The 18,197-nt window shown below is 35.9% G+C and overlaps 1 protein-coding gene across 10 annotated transcripts in view; it reads left to right on the top strand.

Moving 5' to 3' along the window:
• GOLGA4 (golgin A4) overlaps window positions 1-18,197 on the top strand; it is a 128,480-nt gene that overhangs the window by 100,090 nt on the left and 10,193 nt on the right. For all 10 annotated transcript variants that reach the window (XM_008528037.2, XM_008528036.2, XM_008528035.2 and 7 more), the window contains one exon: window positions 13,925-14,028. In XM_008528037.2, the coding sequence (XP_008526259.1) occupies window positions 13,925-14,028 (104 nt within the window). The remainder of the gene's footprint in view (window positions 1-13,924; window positions 14,029-18,197) is intronic.

Below are 18,197 nucleotides of genomic sequence, written 5' to 3'. Positions count from 1 at the left end.
AGTTTCCGACCCATAATCATGATATATCTCAACATTTACTTAGGTCTTCTTTAATTTCTGTCAATAATGTTTATTATTCTGAGTGGTAATCTTGTACCTCTTTTATTACGTTTATTCTTAGATGTCATTATAAATATAAGATGTTTTTTATTTTTATTTTTCAATTAAATAAATGCACTTTTAAAAGACATTCTTGAGGACTTTTGAAGAAAATATGAGCAAACCTGTTTTAACTATAAAATTATCTGTAATACACTTGTGTGAGTAAGATTGTATTAAACATAGTTAAGTGGATTTTTCAGTTGTACATTTTGGAATTGGGCCCAGGTGAAGTATGGTATTAAAAATGCTGAATAGTAAGCAATTTGGAAAGACTCACAAGAAGCAACAACGGGTAGACAAATTGGCAAGCATCTTTAATTGAATGATAACTAGTTTCCCTCTCAAATGCTTAAAACTCAAAATAAGAATTATAAGAAGAGGAAGAAAGTTCTTTTATATGTCACTATTTGGGAAAAGACAAGAAAGGGTACATGCATTGAAAAACAGTATTAATTGCTTCTCCAGGAAAATATCTGTAAATAAGTAATCTGCATGTTTAAAAATAATAGAATCAGTTATTTTCTGAAAAGTGAAAACATTGTAAACTCTTGTATTTTGTGTTGCTCTAGAGGAATGAAGCGCTTAAGTGTGATATATAGGTAGATATTTTTTGAAGACAAATAGTATGTTATTATTTAGTTCTTGGTACTCTGTATTTGCTGAGTGGGGTTTAAGTGAATTGGGTCTTCCAAAAGTATACATTTTTAAAAATGAAATATTCCAAATATACGAATATATGCAATATAAATATCAAATAAGAAGACTAGTTAACACCTATGAATCCACCACCTAAAACATTGCCAGTATGTTTGAGGCCCCTTGTGCTGCTCTTTAATCTTATATCTCTCTGTCTTTCCCAAGGGTAACCACTGTTATTATATTATAGCATAAGTACAGTTCCCTAAAAAAATTGATTTTAATGTTTTATATTTTTGGACTGTATAGAAGTGACATACTGTATGTATTACCTTGTTTTTCACCCAGCATTATGATTTTGAGATTCATTCTGATGTGTGAAGCTGTAGTTTAACCATTTTCAATGCTAAGTTTAATAATAATACATTATATCTTTATACTAGACTTTATTTACTCTCCTGTTGATGGACATCTGAATTGTCTCAATTTTGCTTTTATAAACAATATAACTGAACATTGACTCCTGGTGTACATATGAAGTGTTTCTCTAGGATGTATCTGTAGGAATTGAACTTCTGTGTCATAGAATATGCTTGTCTTCCTCTTTTCAAAGTTTTACCAAGTAATGTCGGGTTGTCTGTAGTGTTCTATTGATTACACTCCTGCAAGCAGTGCGCAAACATTACCATTGTTACACATAGTCACCAGTGCTTAGGATTATCTGATTTTTAAATTTTACCAATCTCATATGTGTAAATGATACTTCATGAGGTTTTGTTTGTTTGTTTGTTTTGGCTGAATTAATGGTGATTTAAATTCTAAATCAAAGGAAATGTTAAGTTACAATAAAAGGTCACTTTCAACTTTTGCATTTAGAGGCTCATTTATTGTTTACAGCTCTTATAATTGAGGCCTTGTATTATCCTGCTGCACAGTGTGATTTTTTTGTGTGACTTATTCAGTTTTTTAAAAATTCAAGGTTATCATGGTATAATTTACATATCGTAATAGTCATCTTCTTTTAGGTGTACAGTTTAAAAAGATTTGACAAATGTGTGCAATAATGTAACCGCCAAGAAAAATACAGAATATTTCCATCACCCCAAAAAAGTTAGGTGGTTTATTTCCTACCTCTAGCCCCTAGCAATCACTAATCTGATTTTCCTCTCTTGTAGTTTTGTCTTTTTTAGAATTTTGCTTAATGGAATCAGTCTTTTGTATCTGTATCTTTTGCATTCTCTCACTTAGCATAATGCTTTTAAGACACGTCTGTTTTGCTACATGTATTTGTAGTTTATTCCTTTTTATTGCTCCGTAGTATTTCATTGTGTGGATGAACCACAAATTTCTTATCCTGTCATAGTTAATGGACAATTAGCCTGTTTTAGTTTTGAGCTGCTATGACTACAGCTGCTATGAACATTCATGTGCAAGTCTTTATGTAAACTGTGTTTTCATCTCCCTTGAGTAAATATCTAGGAGTGAAATTGCTGGGTTGTGTGATAAATATTTGTTAGATGCGTCATTGAGTGAATGAATGAGCAGACATTTAAAAATATTTTTAATATTAATGTTGTAGAATTTTATCATAAAGAAAATCCTTTATGGTTATTGTTTTTGTGCCTTTTTGAGTCTTACCTACTCCAAGGTCATAAAGCTATCTTCCTATAGTCTCTTCTCAAAGTTCCAAATTTTGCTTATCATATTTAAATCTTTTTCTACCTGGAATTGATTGTTTTGTGTGTATGTTTTGTAGGAATTGAATCTCAGATTATTCTAGCATGGCCGAAATTGGAAGTCTCTCATTCTTAAAAGTTAATTTTGTTAGGTACAGAATTCTAGATTGGAGTGATTTTTTTTCTTAGCACTTATAAGTTATTATTCCATTTGTCTTCTGGATTTTGTTGTTGTTGAGACATCTGTTGGACATCTTTCTGATAATCTTTCCTCAGTTAGTAACCTGTATTTCTCTCTGGTTGCTTTTAAGATATTTTATTCCTTGGTGTTCTGTAATTTCACTATGGTATACCTAACTATAGATTAGATTTTTACTCATTCTACTTGGTACACATTGTAGTGTCTGTATTTGTGGATTCCAAGTTTTCATTAGATCTAGAATTATCTCTTCAAATATTTCCTTTCCTTTATTCTATTTTCTAATTCTCTTACTGTTAGATCTTCTTATTTTATACTCTGTCTCTTAACCTTTCTTTTAAATCTTTGTTTTTCATCTGGGCTGAATTCTGAAAATTTCGTTTAGTTCCTCTGCTGGTTTCTAATTTTCTTATATAGCACTACCTAATCTGCCATTTAGCCTACTTGTTAGATTTTTTTCAATCCCTTAATTATAATTTTTATTTCTAGGAGGCTTTTTTTTCAGATCTCCCAGATATTTTTTTTATTCAGTTCATAATAGTTTACGTCAATGTGAGATTTCAGTTGTACATTGTTTCTTGACTGTCATAAGTGCTCCCCTTCACCCCCAGTGCCCTCCCCATCCCCCCTTCCCCTGGTAACCACTGGACTGTTTTCTTTGTCCCAGTACTTGTTTATATTCCACATATGAATGAAATCATCTGGTGTTTGTCTTTCTCAGACTGGCTTATTTCCCTTAGCATAATTCCCTCTAGGTCTTTCCATGTTATTGCAAGTGGGATGAATTTGTCTTTTTTTCTGGCTGAGTAGTATTCCATTGTGTGTGTGTGTGTGTATGTATACACCACATCTTCTTTATCCAGTCTTCAGTCAGTGGGCACTTGGGTTGCTTCCATATCTTGCCTATTGTGAATAGTGCTGCAATGAACATAGGGGTGCATATGTTACTTTGGATTGTTGATTTCAAATTGTTTGGGTAGATACCCAGTAGTGGGATAGCCAAGTCATATGGTAGTTCTATTTTTAGTTTTTTGAGGAATCTCCATACTGTTTTCCATAGTGATTGCACCAGTTTGCATTCCCACCAGCAGTGTGTGAGGGTTCCCTTCTCTCCACACCCTCTCCAATATTTGTTATTTTTAGTCTTAGTGATTATAGCCATTTTAACAGGCATAAGGTGGTATCTTAATGCAGTTTTGATTTGCATTTCCCTTTGATTTGCATTTTGATTTGATTAGTGATGTTGAACATCTTTTCATCTGTTTATTGACCATCTGTACATCTTCTTTGGAAAAATGTTCATCTCCTCTGCCCACTTTTTGATGGGGTTGTTTGCTTTTTTATTGTTCATTTGTGTGAATTCCTATATGTTATGGAGATTAACCCCTTGTTAGATATATGATTTGCAAATATTTTCTCCCAATTGATGGGTTGTCTGTTTTGATCCTAATTTCTTTTGTGTTGTGGAAGCTCTTTAGTCTGATGAAGTTCCACTGTTTATTTTTTCTTTTGTTTCCCTTGTCTGAGAGAGGACATGGTATTTGAAAACATCCTTTTTAGTTCAATGTCAAAGAGCATACTACGAATGTTATCTTCCAGGAGTTTTATAGTTTCAGGATGTATCTTCAAGTCTTTGATCCATTTTGAGTTTATTTTTGTGTATGGTGTGAGATAGTGGTCTACCTTCATTCTTTTGCTTATGGCTGTTCAGTTTTCCCAACACCATTTATTGAAGAGACTGTCATTTCTCCATTGTATGTTCTTGGCACCTTTGTTGACGATTAGCTGACCATGGATGTGTAGTTTTATTTCTGGGCCTTCAGTTCTATTCCATTGATCTGTGTGCCTGGTTTTGTACCAGTACCATGCCATTTTGGTCACTATGGCTTTCTAGTATATTTTGAAGTCAGGGATTGTGATACCTCCAGCTTTGTTCTTTTTTCTCAGAATTGCCTTAGCAATTCAGGGTCTTTGATTGCCCCATATGAATTTTAGGATTCTTTGCTCTATTTCCATGAAGAATGTCATTGGGATTCTGATAGGGATTGCATTGAATTTGTAGATTGCTTTGGGTAGTATGGACATTTTAACTATGTTTATTCTTCCAGTTCATGAGCAAGGAATCTCTTTCCATCTCTTTAAGTTATAATCAATATCTCTCAGTAATGTCTTATAGTTTTCTTTGTATAAGTCCTTCGCTTCCTTGGTTAAATTTATTCCTGGGTGCTTTATTTTTTTAGTTACGAATGCAAATGGAATTATATTTTTGAGTTCTGTTTCTGTAAGTTCGTTATTGGAGTATAGAAAAGCAACTGATTTTTGTAAGTTGACTCTGTACCCTGCAACTTTACTGTAGTTGTTAATTATTTCTGTTAGTTTTCCAATGGATTTTTCGGGGGTTTCTATACATAAGATCATGTCGTCTGCAAACAGTGAGAGTTTCACTTCTTCACTCCCTATTTGGATTCCTTTTATTCCTTTCTCTTGCCTGATTGCTCTGGCCAAACCTCCAGTACTGTATTAAATAGAGTGGTGATAGTGGGCATCCTTGTCTCATTCCTGTTCTCAGGGGGATGGCACTCAGTTTTTGCCCATTGAGTATGATGTTGGCTGTGGGTTTGACATTTTTGGCCTTTATTATGTTGAGGTAATTTCCTTCTATCCCCATTTTGTTAAGAGTTTTTAATCATAAATGGCTGTTGGATCTTGTCAAATGCTTTCTCTGCATCTATTGAGATGATCATGTGGTTTTTATTCCTCAATTTGTTGATGTGGTGTATCACGTTGATTGATTTGCAGATGTTGAACCATCCCTGTGTACCTGATATGAATCCCACTTGATTGTGATGTATGATTCTTTTGATGTATTGCTGAATTCAGGTTGCCAAAATTTTGTTGAGAATTTTTGCATCTATGTTCATCAGCGATATTGGCCTGTAGTTTTCCTTTTTTGTGCTGTCCTTCTCAGGCTTTGGTATCAGAGTGGTGCTGGCCTTGTAGAATGTGTTAGGAAGTGTTCCATCTTCCCTAATTTTTTGGAACAGCTTGAAAAGGATAGGTAATAAATCCTCTTTGAAAGTTTGGTAGAATTCCCCAGGAAAGCTGTCTGGTCCTGGGGTTTTATTCTTTGGGATGCTTTTGATTGCTGTTTCAATCTGTTTCCTTGTGATTGGTCTATTCAGATTGTCTGTTTATTATGGACTCAGCTTTGGGAGGTTGTAAGAGTCTAAGAATTTATCCATTTCCTCTAGGTTATCCATTTTGTTGGCGTATAGTTTTTCATAGTATTCTCTTATAATCCATTGTATTTCTGTGAAGTCTGTTGTTATTTCTCCTCTTTCATTTCTGATTTTGTTTATTTGAGCTTTCTCTCTTTTTCTTTGTAAGTCTGGCTAGGGGTTTGTCAATTTTATTTATCTTCTCAAAGAACCAGCTCTTTGCTTCATTGATCCTTGCTACTGCCTTTTTTGTTTCAACAGCATTTATTTCTGCTCTGATTTTTATTATTTCTCTCCTTCTGCTGACTTTGAGCTTTGTTTGTTCTTCTTTCTCTAATTCGGTTAGGTGTAGTTTGAGATTGCTTATTTGGGATTTTTCTTGTTTGTTAAGGTGTGCCTGTATTGCGATGAATTTCCCTCTTAATACAGCTTTTGCTGCATCCAACATGAGTTGGTATGGCGTGTTATCATTTGCATTTGTCTCCAGATATTTTTTGATTTCTTCTTTAATTTATTCAATGATCCTTTGCTTGTTCCATAGCATATTGTTTAGTTTCCACATTTTTGTCCTTTTCTCATCTTTTTTCTTGTAATTAATTTCTAGCTTTATAGCATTATGATTGGAGAAGATGCTTGTTATTATTTCAATTTTTTAAAATTTGTAGAGGCTTGCCTTGTTTCTCAACATATGATCTATCCTTGAGAATGTTCCGTGCGCACTTGAGAAGAATGTGTATTCTGTTGTTGGTGGGTGGAGAGTTCTACATATGTCTATTAAGTCCAACTGTTTTAGCTTTTCGTTTAATTCCACTGTTTCCTTGTTAATTTTCTGTTTGGATGATCTGCCCAATGATATAAGTGGGGTGTTGAGATCCCTACTCTTATTGTGTTATTTTTAATATCTTCTTTTTGGTTTGTTAATAGTTGCTTTATGAACTTTGGTGCTCCTATGTTGGGTGCATAGATATTTTATAAGTGTTATTTCTTCTTGATGGAGTGTCCCTTTGATCATTATATATTGCCCCTCTTTGTCTCTCTTTACCTGCCTTATCTTGAGGTCTACTTTGTCTGATATAAGTATTGCGACACTTGCTTTCTTTTGTTTGCCATTAGCTTGGAGGATTGTCTTCCACCCCTTTACTCTGAGTCTGTATTTGTCATTGGAGCTGAGATGTGTTTCCTGGAGGCAACAAATTGTTGGATCTTGTTCTTTAATCCATCTTGCCACTCTGTGTCTTTTTATTGGAGAGTTCACTCGTTTACATTGAGGGTGATTTTTTTTTTAACAAATTGAGAAAATTTATTCCTTTTTTTTTTGAAGAAGAAGATTAGCCCTGAGCTAACAGCTGCCGCCAATCCTCCTCTTTTTGCTCAGGAAGGTTGGCCCTGAGCTAACATCCGTGCCCATCTTCCTCTACATTATATGTCAGATGCCCACCACAGCATGGCTTGCCAAGCGGTGCCATGTCTGCACCTGGGATCTGAACTGGCAAACCCCAGGTTGCTGAAGCAGGACGTGCACGCTTAACCACTGCACCACCAGGCCGGCCCCTGAGGGTAATTTTTGATGTATGAGGGCTTAATGCTGTCATTATATCGCTTGTTTTCTGGTTTTCCTGCATTTCCTTTGTTTCTCGTCCTGTGTGTTCTGGTCTACCCATTGAATTATGCAGTTTTTTATGCTGTGTTTCTTTGTTTTTTCCTTATTTATTTTTTGTGTCTCAGTTGTTTTTAGTTTAGTGGCTATCCTGAAGTCTGTATTCAGAATCTCATGCATAGCATAGTCCATTTTCTGATCCCTCTTATTTCGTTAGTCTAAACTGATTCAGTCCCTTTCCTCCTCCCCTCGTAAGTTATTATTCTCATATCTTATTTGAACTTGTGTTGTGCATTTGTGGTTAAAGTGACAAGATTGTCTTTGTTTTTGGTGTTTTCCTTCCCTTTAGCTTAATGCTGTAGTTGGATATTTGCTATCCTATTCTGATTCTGTCTATCTATCTGTCTCATTACTCTGTGCTTTGTGACCCCTTTCTCCCTTTTTTTCTTTTTTCAGGTATGAGGGCCTTCTTGAGGATTTCTTATGGGGAGGGGAGTCTCGTGGCTACAAAGTCCCTTAGCTTTTGTTTGTCTGGGAAAGATTTAAGTTCTCCCTCATATCTTAAGGATATTTTTGCTGGATAGAGTATTCTTTTTTTTTTTTAAAGATTTTATTTTTTCCTTTTTCTCCCCAAAGCCCCCCGGTACATAGTTGTATATTCTTCGTTGTGGGTCCTTCTAGTTGTGGCATGTGGGACGCTGCCTCAGCGTGGTCTGATGAGCAGAGCCATGTCCACGCCCAGGATTCGAACCAATGAAACACTGGGCTGCCTGCAGCGGAGTGCGCGAACTTAACCACTCGGCCACGGGGCCAGCCCCTGGATAGAGTATTCTTGGCTGAAGATGTTTTAGCTTTTAAAGTTTTGAATACGTCATTCCATTCTCTCCTAGCTTGTAAGGTTTCTGCGGAGAAATCTGCTGAAAGTCTGATAGTGGTTCCTTTGTAGGTTATTTTCTTCTGCCTTGCTGCCCTGCCTATTCTTTCTTTGTCATTCATTTTTGCCAGTTTTACTACTATATGCCTTGCAGTAGGTCTTTTTACATTGATAAATCTAGGAGTTCTGAAATCTTCCTCCACACAAATTTCCCTCTCATTCCCTAGATTTTGGAAGTTCTCTGCTATTGTTTCTTTGAGCACGCTTTCTGCTTCATTTTCCTTCTCTTCACCTTCTTGAATACCTATAATTCTTATATTGCATTTCCTCATTGAGTCGGTTATTTCTTGGAGACTTTCTTCATTTCTTTTTAGTCTCAGTTCTCTCTCCTTCTCTATCTGGAGCATTTCAACATGTCTGTCTTCGATTATGCTGACTCCCTTCTCTATGGTGTTCACGTGAGCATTCAGGAAATTCATATTTTGTTTTATCTCTTCCATTGTGTCTTTCATCTCTAATATTTCTGATTGATTCTTCTTTATAGTTTCAATCTCTTTTTTGAAGTAGCTCCTGAACTCGTTGAATTGTTTCTCTATATTCTCTTTTACCTCATTGAGTTTTTTGACTATAGCTGTTTTGAATTCATTGTCATTTAGTTTACTTATTTCCTCAGGACTGAATTCTGGATGTTTATCGTTTTCTCTCTGTTCTTGAGATTTGATGCCTGATGTTGGAAGGGTGGGGCTTTCCCATTGTGATATTATTCGGTTGCAGTTACAGCCTATCGCCACTGAATGGGGGTTGAGAGCCATGTATTCTGAGCCCTCTGCCTTCAGCCGGGATGGCAGGTTGCAGGTTGTGGGAGGGGCGCTTTCTCCTGCGTTCAGTCCCAGGTTTCCTGATCAACTCTGGCTATCTGGTCTCCTGGGGTCTTGGTTTGATGAGGTCACCGCACCCGAAAGCTTTTACCCCATTAGAGGTCTTCCCTCTAGGCTGTATGGGTCCTAGGGAGTCCTGGGTGATCCTGAGGACGTGAGACCCCTCCCCCACTCCTTCCCTCTTGGAGCCTCCCACGGCAGCGATCCCAGTCTTTAGGGGAGTGGGCAAAGTTCTCTCTTACCCTGTTCCAGCTCCTCCGAGGATGGCTCCAGCTTCTCCACCCTCCGTCATCTGGCTGCCGTGACTCTCTGAGGATTTTTGTGCTTTTAGGGTATTTTCTGTTGGAATATGGTTGCTCCTTTTTTTTTGTATGTTGGAGGAGAGTGAGTCCTGGGAAAGCTCACTCTGCCATGATGCTGATGTCACTCCAACTGTCCCAGATCATTTTTGTAGTCCCTTAAATGTTGCTTATTTTTTTCAGTACTATAATTTTTAAAAAAATACCTTTATTGAGGTATAAGTCACATACCATGCAATTCACTCGCTTGAGTGTACAAGATAATGGTTTTTAATATATTCAAAGACTTGTATAACCAAAACTACAATCAATTTTAGAACTTTTTCATCCCCCTAAAAGACTACCTCACAACTTTTGGCAGTCATCCCCCATTCTCTCCATTTCCTCCAACCCTAGGCAATCACTGATCTGCTTTCTGTCTTTATAGATTTTGCCTATTTCGGGCATTTTGCATAAATGGAATCATACAATATGTGACCATTTATGACTGGCTTCTTTCATTTAGCATAATGTTTTCAGGGTTCATCTATATTTTAGTGTGAATCAGTACTTCTTTCCTTTGTTGCCAAAAAGTATTCTGTTATATGAACACCACATTTTATTTATTCATTCATCAGTTAATGGACGTTTTGATTGTTTCCACTTTTTGACTATTCTGAATAATGATGCTTTGAACATTTGTATACAAGTTTTTATGTGAACATATATTTTCATTTCTCCTGGATACATACCTAGGAGCAGGATTGCTGGGTCATGTGGTAACTCTGTTTACATGAATGAGGGACTTCCAGACTGATTTCCAAAGTGACTGTACTATTTTACATTCCCACCAGGAGCATATGAGGGTTTCACTTTCTCCACATCCTTACCAACACTTGTTATTGTCTTTTTACCACCCCACTGGTTATAAAGTGGTATCTCATCGTGGTTTTGATTTGTGTTTCCCTCATGGCTAATGATATTGAGCATGTTTTTATGTGCTTACTAGCCACTTGTATAAGTCCTTGGAAAAATGTCTATACAGATCCTTTGCCTATCTTTTAATTGTGTTGTCTTTTTGTTATTGAATTGTAAGAGTTCTTTATATGGTCTAGATACAAGTTGCTTATCAGATACATGATTGTAAATATTTTCTCCCATTCTGTGGCTTCTCTTTTCACTTTCTTGATGGTTTTCTTTGAAGCACAAAAGGTTTTAGTTTTGATCAAGTCAATTTATCTATTTTTTTGTAAGATTTTATTTTTTTAAATTTTTCCTCCTTCTCTCCAAAGCCCCCCAGTACCTAGCTGTATGTTTTAGTTGTGGGCCCTTCTAGTTGTGGCACGTAGGATGCTGCCTCAGCATGCCTTGATGAACAGTGCCAGGTCTGCACCCAGGATCTGAACCGGTGAAACCCTGGGCCAGCAAAGCAGAGTGCACAAACTTAACCACTCGGCCAGGGGGCCACCCCCTAATTTATCTACTTTTGTTGTTGTTGCTGGTACTTTGGTGTCATATCTAAGAAATCATTGACTAATCCAAGGTCATGAGGATTTACTCCTTTGTTTTCTTCAAAGAATTTTATAGTTTTAGCTCTTCCATTTGTGTCTTTGATCTATTTTGAGTTAATATTTTATATATTTTGTATATGATGTGAGATGGGTGTCAACTTCGTTCTTTTGTATGTGGATATCCAGTGTCCCAATACAATTTGTTGAAAAACCTATTTTTTCCCTCATTGAACTGTTTTGGCACCCATCTTGAAAATCAATTGTCCATAAATTTGTTTATTTCAGGATTTTAAATTCTTTTCCATTGATCTATATATCTATTTTAATGCCAGTATCACACTGTTCTGATTACTGTAGCTTTGTGTTAAGCTTTGAAAATTGGCAAATGTGTGTCCTCCAATTTTATTCTTCTTTTTCAAGATTGTTTTGGCTATTCTGGGTCTCTTGAATTTCCATATGAATTTTAAAGATCAGCTTGTCAATTTCTGCAAAGAAGCAAAGGTGTGATTTTGTTAAAGATTGTGTTGAATCAGTAAATAATTTAGGGAGTATTGTCATCTTAACAATATTAGATCTTCCAATCCATGGATATGGCATATCTTTCCATTTATTTAGATCTTTTAAAATTTCTTTCAACAGTTTTTTTTAGTCTTCAGAGTGTAAGTTTTACACTTCTCTTGTTAAACTTATTTCTGATATTCTTTTTGAGGCGGTTATACTTGAAATGGTGTTTCTTTTCTTAATTTCATTTTCAAATTGTCCTTTGCAGGTGTATAGAAATATAAAGGAATTTTGTGTATTGATCTTGTATCCTACAACATTGTTGAGCTTGTTTATTAGTTCTAATAGTCTTTTTTAGTAAATTCCTTAGAATTTTCTATATGTAAGATCATATCATCTGCAAATACAATTTTACTTCTTCTCCAGTACTGTATTTTATTCTTTAAATATTTCAAACGTAGTTAAATTATATTTTGCATGTGATAACTAAATATCAGAATCTTTTAGAGATATAAATCTGATATTTATTGTTTCTGCTGATTCTTCCTCATGGAGGCTTGTCTCAGTACGGTGGGATGTTTCTTTTTTTTTTTTAGTTGTGAGTTCATTTGACTGAATATAACCTGTGATACGTAATCTGGAGGGTCCTATATTAAGCATTTTGTCAGAGAGAATTTATGTTCGCTTCTGTTACTTTCTGGAGGCATAACCAGCCTTCAATGAGTTCATTTTCTTGGTTTTAGAATCCCTTGCCTGAAGGAGTATTGTAACTTTGTACCCTGGACTGTGAGAGTGGGTCCATCATCACACATTCTCAGAGGAGCCTTTTTTTTCACTTGGAGCAGAGGCAGAGACAGATTTCCTGATAAGTTCCCTTTCAGGGAGGCACTTGCCCTGCTTTGTATCAGAGTCTGTGTTTCTGCTCTCATACTTTGTAGGGGCCCAAAGTCTAGTTTCTGGTTTCTTGACAGAAATTCTCAGTATGGGTTTTTACCCCCTAGGCATTCCCAGATTCCCATCTGGCTTCCCATTACTTCTGTGGTTTCATTTTCCTCTGTTCCTCTACCCCTCTGGGGATTTCTTGTGATCTTAGAATGTTTTTATGCAGCATTTAGATGTTTCTTGGTAGCAGAGGGCTTTTCACATTACGTAGTTTGCCATACTCCTAGAAGTGGATGCAAGTATACACTTTACATAGTACATAATTATGAATTTATTCAGATCAAAGTTTATCAAAATGTGGCTTCATATACCTGAACCGTGTTTGTTTTTTACTTTTAGAGTGAAGTGGAGCTTGATTAACAGATGAACTATAACTTTTCTTTTTTATTTTTTTTTGCCGAAGATTAGCCCTGAGCTAATATCCACTACCCATCCTCCTCTTATTGCTGAGGAAGACTGGCCCTGAGCTAACATCCATGCCCATCTTCCTCTGCTTTATATGTGGGACGCCTACCACAGTGTGGCTTGCCAAGCAATGCCTTGTTCACATCCAGGATCCAAACTGGCAAACCCCAGGCCGCCAAAGCGGAACGTGCGAACTTAACTGCTGTGCCACGGGGATGGCCCCGAACTATAACTTTTTATGGCAGTCTTTTTAAGATGTTGAATCAAAATATTTGAAAATCACTATAATGACATTAATATTTCATGCATTTTCAAGTTATTTTATCTATCCTGTGTTTCAAAACAGTTTTGATAATTTGATTTAAAAGTAATTGCTTTTAGGTTTGGAACACTAGAAAAACTATATTCTGAGATACTAAACTCTTAATAAAATAAAAATGATTGTTGGGCCCCGCCCCATGGCAGAGTGGTTAAAGTTCCGTGTCCGCTTCAGTGGCAGCCCGGGTTCACAGGTTCAGATCCTGGGTGCGGACCTACTCCACTCACCAACCACGCTGTGGAGGTGTCCCACATACAAAAAAATAGAGGAAGATTGGCACAGATGTTAGCTCAGCACTAATCTTCCTCATGCCACAAAAAAAAAAAGGAGGATTGGCAGTGAATGTTAACTCAGGGCGAATCTTCCTCAGCAAAAAACACAAAACAATAAATAAATAAATAATTAAAATGATTGTTAATTTTATTCATTGTGGAATATCTGAAGCCAACCACGTAATATTTAGGAGAGAAATACCAGTTTTAAGGAATCTTTGTATCCCTAACTGTAGTCTTTTAAAATTGCCATGCCAGAAGAAAGAGGAGGAGGAAGAGCAAAAGATGTGAGAAATAAAATTGTTGTAATAGTTCTTGTTTTCTTTTCCAAGGAAAAAATACCCATTGGAATGCTTAATGTATATACAATACAATACTATATCATACAATATAATTAATACAAAAGTGATGCCTCTCTTTGTTCCTTTGATGGTTTTTTAGTCTGTCTATTTTCTAAGTAATAACTAGTTTATCTAGTTTTGTCTTTACAATTTGATCTGTTATTTTATTTGACAGGTGGCAATTTGTACCAGACTGATGTCTCGCTCTTTGGAGAACCTACCGAGTTTGAGTATTTGCGAAAAGTGCTTTTTGAGTATATGATGGGTCGTGAGACTAAGGTATAAATCATTTTCTGGTGATTAGGCATGTAGCTTAATTTAAAAGGAAATATGTCCCATTTTGAATACACATATTGATGCTATATGTTTAATGTTAGCAGACCATACATGATAATAGTAGGCCATGTGTAATTGTTATTACTCTTAGTTTACAAAAGTGAATTAGCAGATCTTGCTTAAATATATAAAATGTTAATTTCAAAAATACTATTGGATGATCATAAATACTAAAAATTAAAATTTCATTAACTTAATACTTTGTGAAGCATGTGGCTATTTTTATTTTTGGCTAAAGATCTTAAAGTTAGGTAGAAAGATTTCATTTTCGTGGAGACTTCAGGAAAATGTTGAATAGCATTGGAAATGGTCATAAATTAAGAATGACTACTTAGCAGCGTTTAAAAGTATTTTACTTTAACCACTGTAAGAAAATTATTTCTGCATATATGGAATATTGATCATTTAAAAATTACCACACCACGTAAGTAATAATGCTTGGCTAATTTGTTTTCTAGAATGTTAAATTTATTGTAAGGTCCTTGAGTGTAGATTCTTGTCTTATTCTTATTTGTATCCCTTGCAGTGTTTTTAAAAGAGGCTTATATTGGACATTTTGGTAAATATGTCTTGATTAAATTGAATGCATTTAAGGAAATTCATGAGCCTTTCCTCAAACAAAATTTTTCATTTAAAGCAATTTCAGTTTCTGACATTGTTTCAATTTTTTACCTTCATGAACATCTACATTGTCAGTATACCTTGGCTGTGAGTGGGAGAATGAGTTTTCTTTCCTTAGAAGCAATCGGTGTTTTAACTTATGGGTCTGGGGGGGTTACTGAGTCATGGGGTGCTAAGCCAGTTCAGAGATTGATTTGGCAAATACATTTAAAACCTAAAAGGTAAGGGCATAAGAAAATCTTTTTAAAGAATATTATAAATTTATGGATTATAGATTCAACTAAACGCCAGGAGTTATAGGGCTAGAAGTCATTTGAATCCTTGATGTCTATAGAAATCTCATTTCATTGTATCAAATAATTTCAAATTAAAGTAATATCTAGTGTGATCCTGAATACGTATCACAGGCGGGCTATTAATTCACAGTAGTTCGGTATCTTTTTTTCTTAAGGACTTTTCTTTAAATTCAAAGGATAGCTAAAACTAATTTTCTCCTTATCTTTTACAACAAAGCTAATGAAATGTAGCTTTCTCTTATTATTTCTTTATTGAATAGAAACCTGTATTTGAGATAGGGTAGATAGTTTAAAGATACTTTATTATTGCAAGGATGGGGGAAAGGCATATCTTTAAAAAAAAGCCTTTTAGAACTTGAGCTACTTTGGTTCATTCATGAATCTAAAGCTACGATCCCAGTGTTGTTGCTAAATAAATTATTTAACCTTTTCTTGATCTGTAAAATGAACAGACTCACTGTTTCAGCCTGTTTCTTCTGGAGTTTGCAAACGTGTGTGAGATGAGATCCCTACAGAGTTTTGAGTACTCCTGAAGGAAGACCCAGAACAAGTATAACATGTATTCTAGGATGGTACCAGTTCAGCCAGTGCTTTCAGGGCTCTGCAGTTAATTTTAGGGTGTGATTTGGGATACAGCTGAAAGGGATGTCCTCAAGGCCTAGGCAGTCCCATCTAATATTAGGCTGGGAATCCATGTTGAGGAGCGCTGTCTCTAGTCTTTATCTTCAGCATTCTATGTGCTTTTCTGGTTACTAAAAACGATGAGTAGTGTATCATTCTGCCATCACATTTTACAGGTAAATATTGAAAATTGGTAGTAGATATTCAGTTTAATTTACTGCATATTTATTGAGCACTTACTACATGTGGCCCTTTATTTATCACCATGATGGATAGGGAGATGAAATTTGACACCATATAGTAGGAAAGTGGAGCTGTTCTCAGTTAAGCATAATGTAATGCAGAATGTAGTAAGGGCTGTTAAGAGAGGCACAGAGTCCTCATATTTACTAGTAGGAGAGTCAAGGAGGACATTATGGAGAGGGAGGTGTGTATACAGGGCTTTAAGGGGAGGCTTAGATTTTGATAGATGAGCTCAGACAGGAGGGAAAGCCCAGACAGAATGTCCAAAGCAGGAAATGGAGTATGGCTTTCGGAATGACAAGTAGTCTGGTCCAGCTAAAATACTGGATCTGTGAGGTAGAAGTGATCCCGCCTAGGGCTGCACAGTCTGAAGGGCCTGGAATGTTTTCAGAGTTTTACTTGTAGGTATTAGGGAGTAGCCCTGAAAATTGTTGAGCAGGGATTGACAAGATCAGAGCTGGTTTTAAACATATCTTTTGCTGATTTGCCCAAATTCTATACACCAACGAAGAATTTGAAATGGAGACCAGGTTGTGGTTTTAGAATGAGCCAGAATATATTGTGGCCTTTGTGATTTGATCACCATCTGCAGTTGTTTCTTGTCCACAAGATCTGTACGTCATCCCACCTGTGTTTCTTCATCTGCTTTTGTAGACAGTATTCCTTATTTTATGAGGCAGATGATTTTTTTTAAGAAGACTACATGTAGGGCATACATTCTTATAGTATGAAGTTAAGTAAGCTCCCCTTCTTTCTTCTTGCACTTTTCTTGGGTTTTGATCCTTCATGGTATTATTGATACTAAAATTCAGCCTGTTCTCCTTTTCAATAGAAAGCGTTTCTGATCCTAACCTTTATTGAAGCCTCTCCCTAAAGAAAACCTGACAGGAGAGGCTACTTCTAAACCTAAACTTCTTAACTTCCTAGGGCCTGAGGATGTTGTATGTAGAGTAGACAGTCTGATTTAATTCCTAAGGTGTGGCAGTGAGCCTGGGCTTCTCCATTAAAGTGTCTTCTGTCAAGCCAGGGAAGAGCTTTAAGTCTTTACTGAGTAATCAGCTGCAAATTCTGGACTGCTGATGAATTTAGAGGTGGGTTTCCCATTTAATATTGGCTAGAAATGTGAAGGGACAACTAGCCCCAGTTTTTTTCACAGACATGCTTGTACATGCATGTATATGTGTTTTCATAATGAATGTAAAGGGACTTTTGGGTAATTTGAACTTTCTAAGCTATTGAAATTAAAGAAATATTCTCTATCATTGTGAATCCCTGAATTTTAGATTTTTGTTACTTCCTTAAAACAGTCTTCATAGATAGTATACCAGAAACCATTTAAAATTGCTTCAGAGTATTAATAAAAAGAATACTGAAATGGTTACTACTTCATATTTCTCTTGCCATTTCATGCCACAAATATGCTTGGTTTCTAGACTTGGAAGATTCTAGAAAAGAAGATTCTGTTCTATTTAGGCAATATAATTTAAAGGATGAGGGTTTTTGTAAAATTCTTTAGGAATTCTCCAAGAACTAACTTGTTTTAAATGGTATATTTTTGATCCTCAAATTGGCAGAGGCAAAAGATAAAAGGAAGAAAGGGGGCTAAAACTAAAAATCTTGCTGTGTGTGGGGTTTGCGGTTGAGAAACAGTATTGATTGATCTGTTAGTTGAAATAAGTATTAGATATATGTTAAGTGCTTTGCCCAGGCTTAGCACATAATAGGAATTTGAAAAATTTTTGTTCCTTTCCTTCCTGGAAATAATTACACTTTTTTCCTAATGATGTGAGTTTCCAAAATTTTTACTTAACTCTATTATGTCTTTTCCTCAGTGACCGTCTCCAGTCCACCCCCACCCCCTACACACACACATAGTCTGGTAACTATGAACAAAGAATGGTAGTCAGTTCTCTGGGTGATCCTCTATCTCTGTAGGAATCCTCAAAGAGCACTAGTACCTGAATTTGTATGTAAGCACTGAACTTGTTATCCTACTTATTTCATAAGTGGTATCTTCTTTCCTCTCTGTCTCCCTCAAAACAACTCATCTTGATACAAAATAGGGAATTTCAACCTTTGAGGAGAATTTTCCACGAGCTTATGGGTGACAGTCTGACTTACGGTATATTTACTTAGATCTGCACAATTTATATTGTTTTGCAAGCCACCATGTGTAATGTTTTGATTCATCATGTTTTCTACCAAACAAAACATCTTGTGTTTATTTAAAATGTAATTTGTATTTCTATTAGGCTGATGTGCTGCATGTCTTAAAAACTACCTACTAAGCATGTTCATGTTCATGCAGTAGCCCATGTTTATGAGATATAT

Source organism: Equus przewalskii, chromosome 15 (assembly GCF_037783145.1).
Source record: "Equus przewalskii isolate Varuska chromosome 15, EquPr2, whole genome shotgun sequence".
Lineage (NCBI taxonomy): Eukaryota > Metazoa > Chordata > Mammalia > Perissodactyla > Equidae > Equus > Equus przewalskii.
This window is presented reverse-complemented; position numbering and strand designations above follow the sequence as displayed.